At 49.2% G+C, this 21,001-nt stretch overlaps 2 protein-coding genes across 8 annotated transcripts in view; one reads left to right on the plus strand and one right to left on the minus strand.

Annotated features, from left to right (window-relative positions):
- Nucleotides 1–10,588, minus strand: part of cand1 (cullin-associated and neddylation-dissociated 1) — a 24,525-nt gene extending 13,937 nt beyond the window's left edge. Inside the window, exon 1 of the mRNA XM_054768853.1 lies at nucleotides 10,428–10,588. The gene's annotated coding sequence lies outside the window, so the exon portion shown is untranslated. The remainder of the gene's footprint in view (nucleotides 1–10,427) is intronic.
- The window catches only part of grip1 (glutamate receptor interacting protein 1), a 23,267-nt gene extending 2,268 nt beyond the window's left edge, over nucleotides 1–20,999 (plus strand). Inside the window, exons 1-24 of one of the 7 annotated variants that reach the window (XM_054768855.1) lie at nucleotides 7,916–8,210; nucleotides 11,794–11,874; nucleotides 11,968–12,103; nucleotides 13,394–13,539; nucleotides 13,630–13,713; nucleotides 13,776–13,851; nucleotides 13,927–14,072; nucleotides 14,138–14,285; nucleotides 14,479–14,648; nucleotides 15,128–15,229; nucleotides 15,371–15,520; nucleotides 15,586–15,772; nucleotides 15,833–15,978; nucleotides 16,043–16,123; nucleotides 16,200–16,269; nucleotides 16,336–16,481; nucleotides 16,562–16,706; nucleotides 17,246–17,385; nucleotides 17,469–17,663; nucleotides 17,736–17,886; nucleotides 18,014–18,052; nucleotides 18,252–18,363; nucleotides 18,677–18,904; nucleotides 18,980–20,999. In XM_054768855.1, coding sequence (XP_054624830.1) covers nucleotides 8,075–8,210; nucleotides 11,794–11,874; nucleotides 11,968–12,103; nucleotides 13,394–13,539; nucleotides 13,630–13,713; nucleotides 13,776–13,851; nucleotides 13,927–14,072; nucleotides 14,138–14,285; nucleotides 14,479–14,648; nucleotides 15,128–15,229; nucleotides 15,371–15,520; nucleotides 15,586–15,772; nucleotides 15,833–15,978; nucleotides 16,043–16,123; nucleotides 16,200–16,269; nucleotides 16,336–16,481; nucleotides 16,562–16,706; nucleotides 17,246–17,385; nucleotides 17,469–17,663; nucleotides 17,736–17,886; nucleotides 18,014–18,052; nucleotides 18,252–18,363; nucleotides 18,677–18,904; nucleotides 18,980–19,384 — 3,420 coding nt within the window. In that variant the 5' untranslated portion in view covers nucleotides 7,916–8,074 and the 3' untranslated portion in view covers nucleotides 19,385–20,999. Of the gene's footprint in view, nucleotides 1–7,915; nucleotides 8,211–10,985; nucleotides 11,249–11,793; nucleotides 11,875–11,967; nucleotides 12,104–13,393; nucleotides 13,540–13,629; nucleotides 13,714–13,775; nucleotides 13,852–13,926; nucleotides 14,073–14,137; nucleotides 14,286–14,478; nucleotides 14,649–15,127; nucleotides 15,266–15,370; nucleotides 15,521–15,585; nucleotides 15,773–15,832; nucleotides 15,979–16,042; nucleotides 16,124–16,199; nucleotides 16,270–16,335; nucleotides 16,482–16,561; nucleotides 16,707–17,245; nucleotides 17,386–17,468; nucleotides 17,664–17,735; nucleotides 17,887–18,013; nucleotides 18,053–18,251; nucleotides 18,364–18,676; nucleotides 18,905–18,979 lie in introns of those variants that run through there. The other 6 variants (XM_054768854.1, XM_054768857.1, XM_054768859.1 and 3 more) reach the window with 6 other exon arrangements.
- The last annotated feature ends 2 nt before the right edge of the window (nucleotides 21,000–21,001 follow it).

The following is a 21,001-nucleotide window of genomic DNA, read 5'->3' on the forward strand; positions in this document are numbered from 1 at the left end:
TCCCAGTGGAAACTACAGTACGTGTACATACAGTGTACCCTATACAGTATTTCCCACAGGGCTGCAATCTATTTGTGGCGGTGGTGTGTTGCTGCTCGTTGAGAAGAGCCATACGAATACTCGCTAAATATAGAAACAAAGTCACTGAGTTGGGAGGAGAGATCCTTCTTGGGTGCACAAGGTGTGTTTTCATGTGTCAGAGAGCCAAGGCCAACAGGTAGCGGCAAATCTATTTGTGGTGGGCCGCAACAAATAAATGAATGTATGGGAAAGACTGAAAATGCACTCTCAAGTACTTGAAGACAGCGTAGCTCTAAACCAGTACGCAACTTAAACCTGAATAATGAAGCAGTCTCAGTAGGGAAGCCCAGACTTCCTGGTCCCCGGCCACCTCCTCCAGCTCCACCAGAGGACACCAAGGTGTTCCCAGGCCAGCTGGGAGACATAATCCCTCCAGCGTGTCCTACGTCTGCCCCAGGGCCTTCTCCCAGCCGGGCATACCCGGAACATCTCACCAGGGAGGTATCCGGACTAGATGCCCGAGCCACCTCAACCGGCTCGTCTCCATGTAAAGGAGCAGTGGCTCTACCCTGAGCCCCTCCCAGATGAGCGAGCTCCTCCCCCTACCTCTTAGGGTGATTTCCAGCCACCTTACGGAGGAAACATTTCATCTGCTTGTATCCGCCATCTCCTTCTTTCAGTCACGACCCAAAACTCATGACCATAGGTGACGATCACGCCCCTCCAGGTCACACTGACATTGCCCAAATGGGCAGTAGAACGATGGAGTCACCAGTTGCTCTGATGGACTCCAAGGAGGCTGGGTGCTCTGAACAGCAACTCCAGAGGAGAACAAGGTCCATCCCCTCTCGATGAGTTTGGTTCCAGAACCCAAACAACCTCTCGCACAAGTTCGGTCTCCTTCCCCACCAGAGAAGTGAGATTCCACGTTCCAAGAACCAGATTTGGCCGCCGTAGACCAAGCCGCCCAGGTGCCGGCCCTCCACCGCCACCCAAAACACTACTTACAGTATGTATTCAATCCAGTACTACTACTTATGCATACAGTACATGATACTCTACTGATGGTTCCACCAATACAGTAGTTACTGAGGAACTAATGAGCAGTAGTTAGGGTTAGGTACCGCTAGGTTGGTTCCTCATTAACTACTGTCATTTTGTGTACCTTTGTTGTAACGTGTTACCCTGCTTGTGCATACAATACAATACAGCGTATGTACAGTACTACTGTACTACCTAAGAAATGATGACATGGAGCACACCAGGGAGGTTCTACTTGATGTGGCTCCGCGAGGTTGTAGTTCTATCAGGTAAGGTATTGTTCGGTATGGTTCTGTTTGGTAAGGTTCTAGTTAGGTAAGGTTTTATTAGGTATGGTTCTGTTAGATAAGGTTCTGTTCGGTAAGGTTCTAGTTAGGTAAGGTTTTATTAGGTATGGTTCTAGTTAGGTAAGGTTCTAGTTAGGTATGGTTCTGTTAGGTAAGGTTTTATTAGGTATGGATCTAGTAGGTAAGGTTCTAGTTAGGTAAGGTTTTATTAGGTATGGTTCTGTTAAGTAAGGTTCTGTTTGGTAAGGTTCTAGTTAGGTAAGGTTTTATTAGGTATGGTTCTAGTTAGGTATGGTTCTGTTAGGTAAGGTTTTATTAGGTATGGATCTAGTAGGTAAGGTTCTAGTTAGGTAAGGTTTTATTAGGTATGGATCTAGTAGTTAAGGTTCTAGTTAGGTAAGGTTTTATTAGGTATGGTTCTGTTAGGTAAGGTTCTAGGTCGGTAAGGTTTTATTAGGTATGGATCTAGTAGGTAAGGTTCTAGTTAGGTAAGGTTTTATTAGATATGGTTCTGTCCGCATGTTTTGGACACACGGGTAAAGAGAGGGGCTGAGCTGTCAACTGATCACCACCTGGTGATGAGTTGGATTAGATGGCGGGGGAGGATGCCGGACAGACCCGGGAGACCCAAACGTGTAGTGAGGGTGTGCTGGGAACGTTTGGCAGAGTCTCCTGTTCGTCGAGTCTTCAGCTCTCACCTCCGGCAGAGCTTCTCCTGCATCCCGGGGGAGGACGAGGATATCGAGTCCGAATGGGCTCTATTCCGTGCCTCCATTGCTGAGGCAGCCGATCGGAGCTGCGGCCGCAAGGTGGTCGGTGCCAGTCGTGGCGGCAAGCCCCGAACCCGATGGTGGACACCAGAGGTCAGGGCTGCCGTCAAGCTGAAGAAGGAGTCCTATCGAGCATGGATGGCTTGTGGGACTCCTGAAGCAGCTGACGGGTACCGGCAGGCCAAGCGGCACGCGGCTTCGGCGGTGATCGAGGCAAAAACTCGGGTGTGGGAGGAGTTCGGTGAGGCCATGGAACACGACTTTCGGTCGGCCTCGAAGAGGTTCTGGCAAACCGTCCGGCGCCTCAGAAAGGGGAAGCAGTGCCCGGTCCACACTGTTTACAGTGGGGACGGGAGCCTGCTGACCTCGACTGAGGATATAGTTGGGCGGTGGAAGGAATACTTTGAGGCCCTTCTCAATCCCACTGACATACCTTCCCTAGAGGAAGCAGAGACTGAGGATACGAACGCGGACAGTTCCATCACCGTGGCTGAGGTATCTGGGGTAGCCAAAATGCTCCCCAGTGGCAAAGCTCCGGGGGTGGACGAGTTTCGCCCTGAATTCCTCAAGGCTTTGGATGTTGCGGGACTGTCTTGGCTGACACGTCTCTTCAACATTGCGTGGAAGTCGGGAACAGTACCTCTGGATTGGCAGACTGGGGTGGTGGTCCCCCTTTTCAAGAAGGGTGACCGGAGGGTGTGTTCCAACTATAGGGGGATCACACTCCTCAGCCTCCCTGGGAAAGTCTATTCCAGGGTGCTGGAGAGAAGGGTACGACCGTTAATCGAACCTCGGCTACAGGAGGTGCAATGTGGTTTTCGTCCTGGTCGCGGAACACTGGACCAGCTCTACACCCTTGCAAGGGTCCTGGAGGGTACTTGGGAGTTTGCCCAACCGGTCTACATGTGCTTTGTGGACCTGGAAAAGGCATTCGACCGTGTCCCTCGCGGTGTCCTGTGGGGGGTGCTCCGGGAGTATGGGATTGGTGGCGCGCTACTACGTGCCATTCAGTCCTTGTACAACCGGAGCAGGAGCCTGGTTCGCATTGCCAGTAGTAAGTCAAGCCTGTTTCCGGTGAACGTTGGCCTCCGCCAAGGCTGCCCTTTGTCACCGATTCTGTTCATAATTTTCATGGACAGAATTTCTAGGCGCAGCCAAGGTGTCGAGGGAGTCCAGTTCGGGGGCACTAGGATCTCATCTCTGCTATTTGCAGACGATGTGGTCCTGATGGCCTCATCGAGCTGTGACCTGCAGCGTTTACTGGGACGGTTTGCATCTGAGTGTGAAGCTTCTGGGATGAGACTCAGCACCTCCAAATCCGAGGCCATGGTTCTCAGTCGGAAAAGGGTGGATTGCTCCCTCCGGGTTGGGAATGAGGTCCTGCCCCAGGTGGAGGAGTTCAAGTATCTCGGGGTCTTGTTCACGAGTGAGGGAAGGTTGGAGCGTGAGGTCGATAGGCGGATCGGCGCAGCGTCTGCAGTAATGCGGTCGCTGTACCGGACCGTCGTGGTGAAGAGAGAGTTGAGCCGGAAGGCAAAGCTCTCAATTTACCGATCGATCTATGTTCCCACCCTCACCTATGGTCATGAGCTTTGGGTCATGACCGAAAGAACGAGATCGCGGATACAAGCAGCTGAAATGAGTTTTCTTCGTAGGGTAGCGGGACTCACCCTAAGAGACAGGGTGAGGAGCTCGGTTATCCGAGAGGAGCTCAGAGTAGAGCCGCTGCTCCTTCACATCGAGAGGAGCCAGCTGAGGTGGCTCGGGCATCTAGTCCGGATGCCTCCCGGACGCCTCCCTGGTGAGGTGTTTTGGGCATGCCCAGCCGGGAGAAGGCCCCGGGGAAGACCTAGGACACGCTGGAGGGATTATGTCTCACAGCTGGCCTGGGAACGCCTCGGTGTCCTCCCGGTGGAGCTGGAGGAGGTGGTCGGGGACTGGGAAGTCTGGGCTTCCCTACCGAGACTGCTGCCCCCGCGACCCGGACCCGGATAAGCGGAGGAAAATGGAATGGAATGGAATGGAATGGTTCTGTTAGGTAAGGTTCTAGTTAGGTAAGGTTTTATTAGGTATGGTTCTGTTAGGTAAGGTTTTATTAGGTATGGTTTCAGTTAGGTAAGGTTTTATTAAGTAAGGTTCTGTTAGGTAAGGTTTTATTAGGTATGGTTCTAGTTAGGTAAGGTTCGAGTTAGGTAAGGTTTTATTAGGTATGGTTCCGTTAGGTAAGGTTCTAGTTAGGTAAGGTTTTATTAGGTATGGTTCTAGTTAGGTAAGGTTCGAGTTAGGTAAGGTTTTATTAGGTATGGTTCCGTTAGGTAAGGTTTTATTAGGTATGGTTCTGTTAGGTAAGGTTTTATTAGGTATGGTTCTAGTTAGGAAAGGTTCGAGTTAGGTAAGGTTTTATTAGGTATGGTTCCGTTAGGTAAAGTTCTAGTTAGGTAAGGTTTTATTAGGTATGGTTCTAGTTAGGTAAGGTTCGAGTTAGGTAAGGTTTTATTAGGTATGGTTCCGTTAGGTAAGGTTCTAGTTAGGTAAGGTTTTATTAGGTATGGTTCTAGTTAGGTAAGGTTCGAGTTAGGTAAGGTTTTATTAGGTATGGTTCCGTTAGGTAAGGTTCTAGTTAGGTAAGGTTTTATTAGGTATGGTTCTAGTTAGGTAAGGTTTTATTAGGTATGGTTCCGTTAGGTAAGGTTCTAGTTAGGTAAGGTTTTATTAGGTATGGTTCTAGTTAGGTAAGGTTTTATTAGGTATGGTTCTGTTAGGTAAGGTTCTAGTTAGGTAAGGTTTTATTAGGTATGGTTCTGTTAGATAAGGTTCTGTTCGGTAAGGTTCTAGTTAGGTAAGGTTTTATTAGGTATGGTTCTAGTTAGGTAAGGTTCGAGTTAGGTAAGGTTTTATTAGGTATGGATCTAGTAGGTATGGTTCTAGTTAGGTAAGGTTTTATTAGGTATGGATCTAGTAGGTATGGTTCTAGTTAGGTAAGGTTTTATTAGGTATGGATCTAGTAGGTATGGTTCTAGTTAGGTAAGGTTTTATTAGGTAAGGTTCTAGTTAGGTAAGGTTTTATTAGGTATGGTTCTGTTGGGTAAGGATCTAGTTAGGTAAGGTTTTATTAGGTATGGTTCTGTTAGGTAAGGTTTTATTAGGTATGGTTCTAGTTAGGTAAGGTTTTATTAGGTATGGTTCTGTTGGGTAAGGTTCTAGTTAGGTAAGGTTTTATTAGGTATGGTTCTAGTTAGGTAAGGTTCTAGTTAGGTAAGGTTTTATTAGGTATGGATCTAGTTGGTATGGTTCTAGTTAGGTAAGGTTTTATTAGGTATGGATCTAGTAGGTATGGTTCTAGTTAGGTAAGGTTTTATTAGGTATGGTTCCGTTAGGTAAGGTTTTATTAGGTATGGATCTAGTAGGTATGGTTCTGTTAGGTAAGGTTCTAGTTAGGTAAGGTTTTATTAGGTATGGTTCTAGTTAGGTAAGGTTTGAGTTAGGTAAGGTTTTATTAGGTATGGTTCTGTTAGGTAAGGTTCTAGTTAGGTAAGGTTTTATTAGGTATGGTTCTAGTTAGGTAAGGTTCTAGTTAGGTAAGGTTTTATTAGGTATGGTTCTAGTTAGGTAAGGTTCTAGTTAGGTAAGGTTTTAGTAGGTATGGTTCTGTTAGGTAAGGTTCTAGTTAGGTAAGGTTTTATTAGGTATGGTTCTGTTAGGTAAGGTTTTATTAGGTATGGTTCTAGTTAGGTAAGGTTCTAGTTAGGTAAGGTTTTATTAGGTATGGATCTAGTAGGTATGGTTCTGTTAGGTAAGGTTTTATTAGGTATGGTTCTAGTTAGGTAAGGTTTTATTAGGTATGGATCTAGTAGGTATGGTTCTAGTTAGGTAAAGTTTTATTAGGTATGGATCTAGTAGGTATGGTTCTAGTTAGGTAAGGTTTTATTAGGTATGGTTCTGTTAGGTAAGGTTTTATTAGGTATGGTTCTAGTTAGGTAAGGTTTTATTAGGTATGGATCTAGTAGGTATGGTTCTAGTTAGGTAAGGTTTTATTAGGTATGGTTCTAGTTAGGTAAGGTTCTAGTTAGGTAAGGTTTTATTAGGTATGGTTCTGTTGGGTAAGGTTCTAGTTAGGTAAGGTTTTATTAGGTATGGTTCTAGTTAGGTAAGGTTCTAGTTAGGTAAGGTTTTATTAGGTATGGATCTAGTAGGTATGGTTCTAGTTAGGTAAGGTTTTATTAGGTATGGATCTAGTAGGTATGGTTCTAGTTAGGTAAGGTTTTATTAGGTATGGATCTAGTAGGTATGGTTCTAGTTAGGTACGGTTTTATTAGGTAAGGTTCTAGTTAGGTAAGGTTTTATTAGGTATGGTTCTGTTGGGTAAGGATCTAGTTAGGTAAGGTTTTATTAGGTATGGTTCTGTTAGGTAAGGTTTTATTAGGTATGGTTCTAGTTAGGTAAGGTTTTATTAGGTATGGATCTAGTAGGTATGGTTCTAGTTAGGTAAGGTTTTATTAGGTATGGTTCTAGTTAGGTAAGGTTCTAGTTAGGTAAGGTTTTATTAGGTATGGTTCTGTTGGGTAAGATTCTAGTTAGGTAAGGTTTTATTAGGTATGGTTCTAGTTAGGTAAGGTTCTAGTTAGGTAAGGTTTTATTAGGTATGGTTCTGTTGGGTAAGATTCTAGTTAGGTAAGGTTTTATTAGGTATGGTTCTGTTAGGTAAGGTATTATTAGGTATGGATCTAGTAGGTATGGTTCTAGTTAGGTAAGGTTTTATTAGGTATGGTTCTAGTTAGGTATGGTTCTAGTTAGGTAAGGTTCTAGTTAGGTAAGGTTTTATTAGGTATGGTTCTGTTGGGTACGATTCTAGTTAGGTAAGGTTTTATTAGGTATGGTTCTGTTAGGTAAGGTTCTAGGTGGGTAAGGTGTATGAGGTAAAGATGGAGAGAGTGGTACTAGAAGATATCAGGATGTAGTGATACATAGCAAGAGTCCGCTTTGTGTGTTGCAGCTCATCCTGCTAGAAGGAACCATCAATAATAAGCTGACTTGGAATGAGAAGCATCTCGTGTGGATGATTGTTCTTCTTATGAAAGCATTCATTGACTTGATCATTCCAGAAAGGTGGGACCTTCATCATGTACGCTACCAAAGTTACTTGAAAGCACCAACATGCTAGAAAACCACCAGAAGATCAAGCCAGGGTGCCTTGGTAGGAGGAATGAATGTTGTGGAGGACCCCCATCATGTGGAATGGGAAGGAAGCATCCTGTACCCCTCCCACTGCCATCCAACCCCAACACGATCCATCATGTTGGTTGGATGGTTCCTTCAAGCAGGATGTTCATGTGTGGTGGAGCATCTCCTCCTCCTTCACTATCAGGAACTTTGATGTGGAGGCTGAAGCTGCTGAAGAACCGGCCTTGTCTTGTGTGTGACAGTGACCAGGAAGTGGGAAAGAAGAGGAAAGGAAGGGTGAGTGCAGAAGATGTAGGGAAGGAAGGAAAAGTCATGTGTGCTGACTCTTCAAGTGCACATTTCCCACACGCACACTCAATGTGTGACGCTGTGTGTGTGTGTGTGTGTGTGTGTGTGTGTGTGTGTGTGTGTGTGTGTGTGTGTGTGCTGCGAGTGATGTGATTGGCTGAGTTGGTGAGATGCACCAAGAGCTGAGAGGCTACAGAGGGTGTGTGTGTGTGTGTGTGTGTGTGTGTGTGTGTGTGTGTGTGTGTGTGTGCTGCGAGTGATGTGATTGGCTGAGTTGGTGAGATGCACCAAGAGCTGAGAGGCTACAGAGGGTGTGTGTGTGTGTGTGTGTGTGTGTGTGTGTGTGTGTGTGAGAGAGAGAGAGAGAGAGGGAGAGAGAGCAGCACTCAAAGAGGAAACGTGAGCCGACTTTCTTTGTGTGCAATGACGCTCGCTGTTAGCCACCGTCGCTACTAGCTGTGCTGTCGGCCCGGCCCGCTGGTGCTGATGGAGCGCTTCCTGGCTCTGCTGCGCCTGCTGGGGAGGAGGCGCGGTGGGAGGAGGTACCGGGCGGAGGAAGACTACCAGGAAGGCTACGAGGACGTTTACTTGTACACCAGCAAGTACAACACACGCCTGCTGAGTGAGCCTCACACACACGCACACACACACACACATTGTGTGATTGTGATGTGGGCGTGTATGAGGCCAGTGAGGGGTTGGGGGGGTGGAGGTGTGGGGTGAGGACACCAGGTGCTTTGTTGCTAATAACAAGTGTTGACGCCGCACCGGAATGTTAACAACTACTTAGCGTGCTAGCAGCTACACGGCAGGAGTTGTGTGCAACTTTGACATCGCTCATGTTGGACCTGTTCCAGATCTTCTGCACCAAACTGCTCCAAGCATGCTAGGGCTATGTGTGATGGTCCAGGCAGAGGTCTCTGGTCTCTTCAGCTTTTTCTGTACATGTCAGCAAGTCGTGTCTTCTCAGCCAAAGCCCTGTCTACTGAGAGTGTGTGTGTGTGTGCGTGCGCGTGCTACTTTTAGATGTCTGACAAGTGTGCGGAGCTAAAAAAGACTCAACTTGAGCTGTAGATGCTGTCGTCAGTCTCAATAACAAATAAAAGCATAGTGTGTTGATGCTGTGCGTGTTAGACGTGAGCGTAGTACACATATCGGCTACATAGTGACCACATCAGAAGACATTGCATGTGAATGCTTAAGAGCTGAAGAAAAAACTGAAATGAGGTGGAAAGGCACGATGTGGAAATAAATGCAGAGTAGATATCATAAGAGTAGTTTGTAAGCACAAGAGCTGAAGTGGCATCGAAATGTGCTGAAGTGTAAAATGAATGATGCCTAGCATGATAGCACTAAGTGTTTATAGATAGGTCTATGTATGAAAACGGCTAAAAGGCTACTATGTAACATGCTAACATTAGCATGCAACATCTAGCATGGCAGAGCCAAGTGTCTGCGTATGTTGATACTTGTGAAAATGTCATAAAAATGCTACTATGCTAACACCTGACATGATAGCAGCAAGTGTTTATAAAACTTTCTACTGATGAAAATGGCTAAAATGTTACTATGCTAATGTTAGCAATCCTAACACTATCATGCAAAACCTAGCACGATGGCGCTAAGTGTCTGTCCATGTTCAAATGAATGAAAATGGCTAAAAATTCTACTATGCTAATGTTAGCATGCTAAAAATGCCATCATGCTAACGTTAGCATGCAACATCCAGCATGGGAGAGCTCCGTGTCTGCGTATGTCAATAACATGCTACTATGCTGATGTTACCATGCTAGCAATGCTAATGGTAACATGCAAAACCTCGCATGACAGTGCTAAGTGCCTGCCAATGTTAAAACTAATGAAATAGCAAGAAACGCTTACGCATACTAACACTTTGCATGATAGCATTAAGTGTTCCTCAAAGTTTGCACTTAGAAAAATGTCAAAAAATGCTACTACGCTAACGTTAGCATGGTGACACCTAACATGATAGCACTAAGTGTTTCTATAAGTTTCTACCTATGAAAAGTGATAAAAATGCTACTATGCTAGTGTTAGCATGTTAACATGCTAACACTTTGCATGACGGCATCAAGTGTTGCTATAAGTTTGGACTTATGAAAACCGAAGAAAGGCTACTATAATGACTTTCAGGCCCCGCCCCTTCTAGCAGTGTCACATGTGTACATGTTGTGGTTCCATGTTGAAATGTGAGGACGCATACATTTGCATATTAATGAGGCAGAAACGGCGTCACGGCTGTAGGATGCCATGTTTGGGCTCATGTGCTTATTAGGCTTACAATAATGGAAGCAAGTGTGCTAGCATGTATGTTCATTATTACAACATGAAGGGTAATTGGCCAGCTAAGCTGTGCCACTTCCACTCCAAAAAAAAGTGTTTAAAAAAATCAAACCTTATTAAAGAAGTTAAGGGTCAACACCATAGCACCCTGATCACTTCACATGAGAGGTCAAAGGGCTTTCACATCTGTTTTGTTTTGTTTTTTTCATTGTTAGGGAAACATCCACTTCCTGTCTGCGGGCCTCTGATGAGCACTAAGTGTGTGTGTGTGTGTCTTTCATGTCTAAAATCGCTCTTTGTATGTTGCAGGGTCGCTTGCTCTCTTCAATTATTCATCAGCTCGTTTCCATGGTAACAGCTGCAGCCATGCGTGTGTGCGTGTGTGTGACGGTGGGAGGCGGTGCTTGTTATACGGTCTCGTGACATGATTGACACGTCCTCGTCAGCGCGAGTTAGCTTTAGCTAGCTAGCTGTGTTGAAGAAGGCACACTCAGCGATGTTTTTGGTGTTAGTTGAGGAAACTTCCGGCACTTACCCCCGCCCCCCGCCTTCCGGTCAAACGGCAACAGCAGCGGCATGTCAGCGTCGAGGGAGGAATAAATACACACCATATCTGTGTCGCCTCACGATGCGGGGACCCCGGCGGGGGGCGTGGTTAGCGGTGTGGGCCAGGAGGGAGCAGCAAAGATGTGCTAAACTGAGAATATGATGGGAAAGTTGGTGTTTGTGGACGCACACGCGGTGAAATTAATCTGGTTTCATCGGCAGCTGGAACACTGACCTACATGTGGGACTTGACCACGCCCCCTTTTCGCAGCATCAACCAATCACGTCAGAGCTTTGTGTATCATGATGACACACCATGTAATGAATTAACTTGACTTGCTGAGTGCGCCTATATAGATATATAGATATATATAGATATGTAGATATATAGATATCATTTTTTTACTCTCATCCATGTTTTTAAGTTTCCATCACACAAACCCTCCTCTTCCTCCTCGTCCTGCCCCTCCCCTCCCGCTCTGCTGCCTCATTTAATGGCGGCGGTTCACATCTGCAGCGCTCCTCCGTCCCCCCCACCCCACCCCTCCTGCTCCTGCTCCTCCTCCTCCTCTCCTGCCCGCCCCCCTCCAGCGAGCGTCTGCATGATGGCTCCCGTGTGAGGAGGTGCTGCGCTCACAGCACAGGACAAGGAGCGGCGGGACCTCGTCGTCATTTTCGAGTGGCTGCTTGCGCACGGAGCCGGGGAGAGGAGGCAGGAGGGAGGGGGGCGGCGGCGGGGGCGGGGGGTCTTCATCATGATCGCCGTGTCGTTCAAATGCCGCTGTCAGATCCTGCGCAGGGTGAATAAAGGTAGAGCGAGAGAGCTTGTGGGGAATGGCCGCTTGGTCCAGCGTCATTGACGGGAAACTGATTGACAGCATCACTGTGTGTGCGTGCGTGTGTGTGTATGTGTCTGTGCGCGCGCGTGCGTGTGTTGATGGATCAATGGAGTGCTCGGCGGCGGGACGAGAGAGCTTCCGAGTGAGAGAGAGAGACGGCACCCCAATGCAGTATTCATGCTGTGAGCTAACGACCGCTAGCTTCACGTGAACACTAAGACTATGTACTCTACATGTACACAGTGTCAGCTTGTACTTCCATCAGTACTCCTAGTGGCGTTTAAACGTAAAAGTCCGCCGCTGGAAGCGGGCCAGCATAGTGAACGCAGCTGTTGGATGGTGTCCTACATCTGGAAGAGGAAGAAGATGCTCAGCTTTTATCTCCTTCGGGCGCTAGTGTGTGTGTGTGTGTGTGTGTGTGTGTGTCTGGTTTGTTTCCAGCGCCACAGGAAGCGGGTCAGCATCATGGCGGCATGCAGATGCTGTATGTTGAGCGTGTGCACTTGTGTGTTGCAGATGAAGGTCCATACACCAAGCACTCGGCGGGTTCGCGACCTTCGGATGGAGCGCTGGCCATCAGGAGGCAGAGTATACCAGGTCATGCGAATGCTAATGGCGCTAATGACAACAGACGTTTGTGTGGTTGTGGGAGGAGCCAACTGTGTGCTGTTGTGGTAACACGACTTGCAGACGAGTTCCGGGGGTGCACGGTGGTGGAGCTGATGAAGAAGGAGGGCACCACGCTTGGGCTGACCGTCTCCGGCGGCATCGACAAGGATGGCAAGCCGCGGGTATCCAACCTGCGGCAGGGAGGAATCGCTTCCAGGTACGCAGCTGCCGCTGTCGTTGCTGTCTGTCAGGAAAATGGTTTGTTATTGCACTAATATTAATAATAAGTATGCACTAGAGGGCTCCAAACAACTCCTCCACATGCTTATCACCTGATGCAAATAGCTTTGGGCATGTAAAAGATAGCATTAGCGTTATCTATTACACCTCCCTTCACATACAGTACCTGTATGCACATCCTATATAACAACATCTCTTACTGTACAACCTAGACCAGGGGTGTCCAAACGTTTTCCAAAATAAGACATATTAAGCATAGAAAACCCGTCTTGTGAAATTACAGCATGTTTTTTTTTCATTTCTGCTGTTGTTTTAATTTTCCAGCTATTTCAACTTTCTTGTTGTACATTTTCTTCTCTTAGTTACGACTTTATTCCCATAGTATTGTGACTTTATTCCAATCATATTACGACTTTATTCCCATTTTATTATGACTTTATTCCCATAATATGATGACTTTATTCCTGTAATATTATGACTTTATTCCAATCATATTATGACTTTATTCCCATAGTATTGTGACTTTATTCCCATAATATTATGACTTTATTCCAATCATATTACGACTTTATTCCCACCATATTATGACTTTATTCCCATGATATTATGACTTTATTCCTGTAATATTATGACTTTATTCCAATCATATTATGACTTTATTCCCATAATATTATGACTTTATTGCCATAATATTATGACTTTATTCCCATTTTTATTATGACTTTATTCCCATAATATTATAACTTTATTCCCATTTTATTATGACTTTATTCCCATAATATGATGACTTTATTCCCATAATATGATGACTTTATTCCCATCATATTTACACTTTAACTTTTTCTGCCATCTAATTTTCCAAAAATGACAACTTCATTAATTGTTTATTTCTCACAATATGACATTTTTTAGAGCATAAATCATTTTTCTCAGAATACGACGCTCATAAAATTGTGACTTTTTTTCTCGTTATGAGATTTTTATCATAATTTTTGGACTTTATTCCCATCAAATTCCAGCTGGTTTTTTTTCTCAATTTTTTTCTGCTGTTTTTGTTTTAATTTTCCAACTATTTGAACGTCCTTCTTGTACACTTTCTTCTCGTGATTCTGACTTCATTGCCATCATGTTTCGACTTTATCCTGGTCACATAATAACCTCGTTGTCTAAATGGCCCCCCACCTGCACTCTGGACACCCCCGAGTTAGCCGTCTTTTCAGGTTGTATTGCTCCGTCTCCTGTCATAACTGACATGACGTGTCTTTAGGAGCGACCAGCTCAACGTGGGCGACTACATCCGCTCGGTGAACGGCATCAACCTGGCCAAGTTCCGCCACGATGAGATCATCAGCCTGCTGAAGAACGTGGGCGAGCGCGTGGTGCTGGAGGTGGAGTACGAGCTGCCGCCCATGTGTGCGTGACGCCGCCCCCTCCCCACCCCCGCCGCCACCACCTCCCAGCACGCGTGTCTGACTGACGTGTTGTTCGTGTGTGGTCTTGCAGCCGTGCAGGGGTCGGGGGTCATGTTCAAGACGGTGGAAGTGACGCTGCACAAAGACGGGAACAGCTTCGGCTTCGTCATCAGAGGTGTGCGTGTGCATGCGTGCATGTGTGAGCATAAAGACGTGACATGGCTTCCTGTCGTGTAGGCGGAGCCAGTGAAGACAGGAACAAGTCTCGGCCCATCGTCATGACAACCATCCGCTCAGGCGGGCCCACTGACAGGTGAGCGACCTTCTTGATGTTGCGTTCAGATACCGTGGACCCTGTCACGCCCCTTCCCCCTTTGTCCCCCCGCAGGGAAGGGACCATCAAGCCGGGCGATCGCTTGCTGAGTATCGACGGGATCCGTCTGCATGGCAACACGCTGTCAGAAGCCATGAGCATCCTGAAGCAGTGCGGACAGGAAGCCACACTGCTGGTGGAGTACGACGTCTCCGTCATGGGTGAGAAGACGTTGCCTGTGACCTCCACGTGGGGGCCTAGCACCTAACCTTTTACCTTCCATCAGACTCAGTCGCCACGGCGTCCGGCCCGCTGCTGGTGGAGGTTGCCAAGGCCACGGGCTCCAGCCTGGGCGTGGCTCTGTCCACCTCCATGTTCTGCAGCAAGCAGGTCATCGTCATCGACAAGGTCAAACCCGCCAGCATAGCCGACAGGTGCCTTGACCTCTAACCTTTCACCTGCCTCATGTCACACCGCCGCCTAAACTCTCTCTTGCTCTCTCGCTCTGTGTGCGTGTGCGTGTGCGCGTGTGCGTGTGCGCGTGTGCGTGTGCGTGTGCGTGTGCGTGTGCGTGTGCGTGTGCGTGTGTGTGTGTGTGTGTGTGTGTGTGTGTGTGTGTGTGTGTAGGTGTGGTGCTCTCCATGCAGGAGATCACATTTTATCCGTGGATGGAAAGTCCATGGAGTTCTGTTCCCTGGCTGAAGCCACGCAGCTGCTCTCCGCTTCCTGTCAGATCGTCCGCCTGGAGATTCTGCCTCAGCACCAGGCCCGACCCGCCCTGAACGCACCGCAGCAAGGTACAAACACACACAGTCTAACTGGACCTGAACGCACCGCAGCAAGGTACAAACACGCACAGTCTAACTGGACCTGAACGCACCGCAGCAAGGTACAAACACGCACAGTCTAACTGGACCTGAACGCACCGCAGCAAGGTACAAACACGCACAGTCTAACTGGTCCCGAATGCACCACAGCTTGATACAGACACGGTCTAACTGGCCCTGAATGCACCATAGCAAGGTACAAACATGCAGAGTCTAACTGGCCCTGAATGCACCACAGCTTGATACAAACACAGTCTTAACTGGCCCTGAATGCACCACAGAAAGATACAAACATACAGAATCCAATGGACCCTGAAAGCACCGCAGCAAGCAGCAGCACCCAACCTCTGACCTTTCCTGTTGTCTTGACCTTAAATACCTTCCTGCATGTGTGTGTGTGTGTGTGTGCGTGTGTGTGTGTGTACATGCGTGCGTATGTGCATGTGCAGTCAAGGTTCAGCGTTCCCCCCGCCCCCTCCCCTGGGAGACCGGTGGCTCCACCCCCATCCTTCCACCTTACCACTACAACACGTACCACCCTGACCAATCAGGTGCCAGATCGCAGAACCGCCACACAAACAACTCTTGTACGTCTGCCTCTCTCTCTTTACAGGCGTGTGCGTGTGCGTGTATGTGTGTGCGTGCGTGTGTGTGAGAACGATGCTGACCCTCCTGTGTTTGCCACAATGCAGCGCTGAGCCACTCGTTCTCTCCCGGCTCCATGTCGGCCTACAGTCTCTCGTCCCTCAACATGAGCACGCTGCCCAGGAGCGCGTATCCCACGAGTCCACGGGGCACGCTGATGAGGAAGAAGCAGAAGAAGAAGGACTTTAAGAGCTCCTGTGAGTCTCATCCTACGCCGAGATGCTAGCGTGAGGCCGTGACACTAACGTGCGTCGTCTGTCAGTGTCTTTGGCGTCCAGCACGGTGGGTCTTGCCGGTCAGGTAGTGCACACGGAAACCACGGAGGTGATGTTGCTCGGCGACGGCATCATGGGCTTCGGCCTTCAGCTGCAAGGTGGAGTCTTTGCCACCGAGACGCTGTCTTCGCCGCCGCTCATCGCTTACATCGATCCCGACAGTCCTGCGGAGAGGTGAAGCGCCGCCGTGGCTTTAAGACGCTTAAAAAAGGGAATAACAATTTGTGTGCGCAGGTGCGGCATCCTGCAGATTGGAGACAGGATCTTGTCCATCAATGGAGTTCCAACTGAAGACTCCACCTTGGAAGAAACCAATCAGCTGCTCCGAGACTCCTCCATCACAGCACAACTTACCCTGGAGATCGAGTTCGATGTGGCTGGTACGCACACGCACGCGCTGATGTTAGCGTGCCTTTTGAGGTTATCTCGCTTTGTTCCTCTCAGAGTCGGTCATCCCGTCCTCGGGAACTTTCCACGTGAAGCTCCCAAAGAAACCCGGAGTGGAGTTGGGAATTACCATCAGCTGTGAGTCCACACGGGGAGGAAAGGAAGGATGAAGGCCGCAGGAAGTGAAGATAACTTCCTGTTTGTGTTGTTGCAGCTCCGTCCAACAGGAAGTCAGGCGACCCGCTGATCATCTCGGACATCAAGAAGGGCAGCGTGGCTCACAGGTGAGGAGACCGCACACTGACAACCCAGAAGCTCCAGCTTCTGACGTGTGGCTGGCTCTGGTCCAGGACGGGAACGCTGGAGCTGGGAGACAAGCTGCTGGCCATCGACAACATCCGCGTGGAGAACTGCTCCATGGAGGAGGCCGTCCACATCCTGCAGCAGTGCGAGGAGCTGGTCAAGCTGAAGATCCGTAAGGATGAAGACAACTCAGGTAGATCCGACAGCAGTGGCTCTCTCGAGCACGCGCACGCACACACACATCGATGACCGCAGGCGGTGTGCACGTTTCAGACGAGCAGGAGGTGTCGGGCAGCATCATCTACACGGTGGAGCTGCAACGCTACGGCGGTCCGCTAGGAATCACCATCTCAGGCACCGAGGAGCCCTTTGACCCCATCATCATCTCCTCGCTCAGCAAAGGGGGGCTGGCAGAAAGGTTGACACTTGCATACATTGATGAATTCATCTTGACATACGTTCTTATGGGCCTGCAAGCTGGCCCATAAGAACTGGCCCACTTCTAATAATGCAGGACAAACCGTTCCAAAAAACCCCCACACTGGGAAGGTCTTGATCCTAACTAGTGTGCTATTTAGAGTTTGTAACATTCGGTGTAACCGTGGCGACATAGTTGCCCGACAAAGTTGAAAACAGGCCACTTGATTAGGAACACCTCCTTCAGCCCACACCCTGCGAAGGACCCCAACACATGTTGTATCACTGGATGGGTCTTGACGAGGGGAAGAGCGGCGCTTATATTTGGCAAAGTCCTGGGTAGCCGTGGCGAGGTAACTGACAAACAAAGTTGAAAACGGTCGCTTTATTAGGAACCCTTCAGGCCTTTATGCAAAAGGCGAAAGGCCAGAGGTAAAGTTCAGCGGCAATGTTTGTAGTTACTTGAATGCTGCCCTCATGTGGTGGTGCTAGGTGGTACACTGAGGAGTCAGCTGTCAATCAGTTTGCTTTGCTGTTCAGGACGGGCGCTATCCACGTGGGCGACCGGATCTTGGCCATCAACAGCAGCAGCCTGAAGGGCAAACCTCTGAGCGAGGCCATCAGCCTGCTGCAGCAGGCGGGAGAAACCGTCACGCTCAAGATCAAGAAGCAGGGCGAGCGTACGTGCGCGCTCACCGCGTGACACCACTTGACCCGGTACCCCTCACGTGGCAAGTAAAGTCTGCGCCCGTGTTTCCTGCAGTGTCCAGTCCCAAGGCCTGTGTGATTGGCTCAGAGCCGGGGGCGGGGCCTAACCAGGAGAACCACAATGAGGACGAGGAGGAGCCTGTCGTCATGGTGGCGCCCCCAACCAGGCTGTTCAGCACGCTGCCGTCCGTAGACAGCGCCGTGGAGTCTTGGGATGGATCCAACATGGATGGCATCTTCACCAGCCCGGGTAGTCACATGACCTGTACCCTTTGCCCTCTGAGGCAACACGCCCATGCTAACATTCTCTCTCTACGTGTAGCGCCACCGTTTCAGTCCTCGCCTTTCACCTTCCACGAGTGGCGCAATGCCAAGACGAGCAACAGCCAATCACCCGCTTCCTCTCGCCAGAGAGCCAACCCACTGTCAGACCTCGGCCTGAACGACGACTGGGACCACGCCGCACTCGGAGGGTGAGAGCAGCCATTGTTAACGCTAACCGCTCCAAACATGTTAGCCGGCAATGTGGCATCTTAGCTAACACATGTTAGCGGCGAGGTAGGAGCTTGGCGCAGTAACGGTGTCTGTCTGTGCCTGCAGAACCTGTAATGTCGCCAGTGGTCTTATTTCTGACAGCAGGTATTACTTTGACCTTTGAACTTTAACCACCCTCACCCGGTGACCTTTGACCCTCCCGCCACAGTGACACATCTGCCGGATGTGTCATGCTACGTGACACGTTTGTCCGCTCGTCTCTTCGACAGCATGTCTGCTCCTACTTCCTGTGTGTGCGTGTGAGAGAGAGAATCCCCTCACTGACCTCTGACCTCTGCTCCAGGTTCACGGTGGGCCACGATGGGACTGAACCAGACCAGGAGGAGAACTTCTGGTCTCAGGCTCTGGAGGATCTGGAGACGTGTGGTCAGAGTGGAATCCTCAGAGAGCTGGAGGTACACACACGTGTCAAAGGAGAGGGGGCGGGACTTTGTCATACTTTTGATCAGCAAAATGATGAGAACGGAGGCGGTTGTTTTGCAGGAGTGTGATAAGGAGACGCCGCTCGTCACTGGGGTATCGTCCTCCTTTCCGAGTGTCTTTGAACGCAACGTTTGACGTTGGACTAACACGGTCATGTCTTTTGGCGTGTTAGCATGTTAGCGTGTGCCAGGCCTGACCCGATTGGCTGAGCGTGCCTGCTGACAGTGACGCGAACGTGCCACACCATCACATTCTGACGTCTCCGATCTGGTCCGTCTTCTCCAGGCCACCATCATGTCGGGCTCCACCCTTAGTCTCAACCAGGACCCCACCCCCCTGCGCACCACGCTGGGACGCCAGGCCAGCTTCCAGGAGCGCAGCAGCACCCGACCGCAGGTGACCCCGCGCTCCAACACCTTGCCCTCCGACCCCCAGCGCAGAGCCTTTGCCATGAAGAAGATGAGACAGGAAGTCAACGACATCCTCAACCAGAACCCAGTAGAACTTCACAAGGTCAGCACTAGTTCAGGGGCGTGTCACATGCCGCACGCGTCACGTGTTCACACTGTGTGTGTGTGTGTGTTGCAGCTGACCGTGGAGAAGTCGTCCGACTTGGAGGACTTCGGCTTCAGCGTCTCGGACGGCGTGTTGGACCGCGGCGTGTACGTCAACAACATTCGAGCGGGTGGTGCGGCGGAGCGCAGCGGTCTGCGGGCGTACGACCGCCTGCTGCAGATCAATCACGTCCGCACGCGGGACTTTGACTGCTGCCTGGTGGTGCCGCTCATCGCCGAGTCGCCCAACCGCTTGGAGCTGGTCATCAGCCGAAACCCCACCTCCTCCGCCAGCCCGCTGACCAACCACACGGAAGGAGGACGCTGCGGCCAGACGGAGGCGCACACCGAGGACAACAACGACGACGACGCTCCCATCAAATGGAAGAAACCCGGGGAGGGGCTGGGGGCGGGGCTAGTCACCAACACTTCTGTATAGTAGTGACAGGAACCACCTGACCCCGCCCCCTCCCACACCCCCACGGTGCTACACAGACCCTCCCTCGCAGTGACCTTTTGAAAGCACACGGATGGAGCAGTCACTTCCTGTCCTCACTTCCTGGTATGGAAGGAACTCCAAAGAAGCACAGCTGTGGTTGCCATGGAGACCACACACACTCCAGCCAATGGAAAGACTTCCTGAACGTTTAAAAAAATAACACGGATGATGAAGACACTAAGATTTTGTTTTGTTTTGTTTACACGGGACTTACTGGCCTCACTGTGCGTGTGTGTGCGTGAGTGTGCGCGTGTGTCGGTGTCGTTGGCCGGAGAAGACCTTCCCCCACCTCGCCCCTCCCTTAGCCAATAGACAGGCAGGATGACAGACACTATCAGCGGATTGGCTGGAACCAATCAATCAAAGGATTCCTGACTCTGATTGGCCCTCCTCAATGAGTTAACCAATCAGTTTCCAGGAAGCAGCCAAGCATGACCCCGCCCCCTCTAGTAGCTGTGCTCTATTATGCTAATCAATTGGTGTGTTTTTGACTGACTGTTGTCATTTTTCTCTGTTTGTTGGTTTGTTACCGTGACGACTGGACCTCAACTGGTGTACATTAGATTTAAAAAAAGGTTCAGTCCGTCATCATGGAGCCATAAAACCATTTAAAAACCATTTTACACGTAGAAAAAAAAACCTGTTTAAACGGGGAACTTGTGACGCGTGCGTGATGTCAACATTTAGCGCTCCTCGTTAGAACGTCGACATTTAAAGCCACTGGTCGGAAACCTCCTTGAAACCACTTGCTGCTCTGTGATTGGTCGTTCCAATGGTTAGCGGCGGCGCGGCCATCATGTTAGCTAGTGGCTAGCAGACGCCGAGCACACGGCCGACTTAGCACAAGGCTAACACAGGGCTAATGCCAGCTGGCTGCTAACATCAGGCTAGCTAAAGCCTGCGAGACGTAGCTCAGCTAACATGGTTGGCAGCACATCATAATAATAACTGTTAACCCTGACGCTACCCAACTTCAAAACAAACCAAACGAGCAGATGATGTTGAGGGGCGTGGCTTCAGAACGAGTGCAATCAAGCCATACACACTGTGTTCGTACGCGTGTATTGCGTGTGTGTGCGTGTGTCCGTGTGTGAGCAACATAGCAGGAATTTGCACTTAAATGTTTGATCTCAACACCCCTCCCCCCCATCCACACACATACACGTGCACGCACACACACATGCATTGCACTGCCATTGGAAATGAAGAGAGTGGGCGGAGTTCATTTCCGTGTAGCGTCACCAACCAAACCGTATTTTCTTTAAGGAACAACAATGTTGTAAAGTATTTTTGTACAAATTTAATACTTTGGTAGCATGACGTTCCTGCTGTTTGTCCTCTCGCCACCTTCTTTGTATGGACGACTACTGAGCAACAATAAATACTACTACTCACTCTGCCTTCATGTACCTCTGCACTACTAGTATTACTCTTCTTAATACACCAAAATACTCACTTTGGCTTCACATACCTCTAGTAGTACTGCACTACCAGTATTACTGGTCCTACTAGACCCAAATACTCACTGCCTTCACCTTGTACAGCACGATTAGTATT

Source organism: Dunckerocampus dactyliophorus, chromosome 2, assembly GCF_027744805.1.
Source record: "Dunckerocampus dactyliophorus isolate RoL2022-P2 chromosome 2, RoL_Ddac_1.1, whole genome shotgun sequence".
Taxonomy (NCBI): Eukaryota; Metazoa; Chordata; class Actinopteri; order Syngnathiformes; family Syngnathidae; genus Dunckerocampus; species Dunckerocampus dactyliophorus.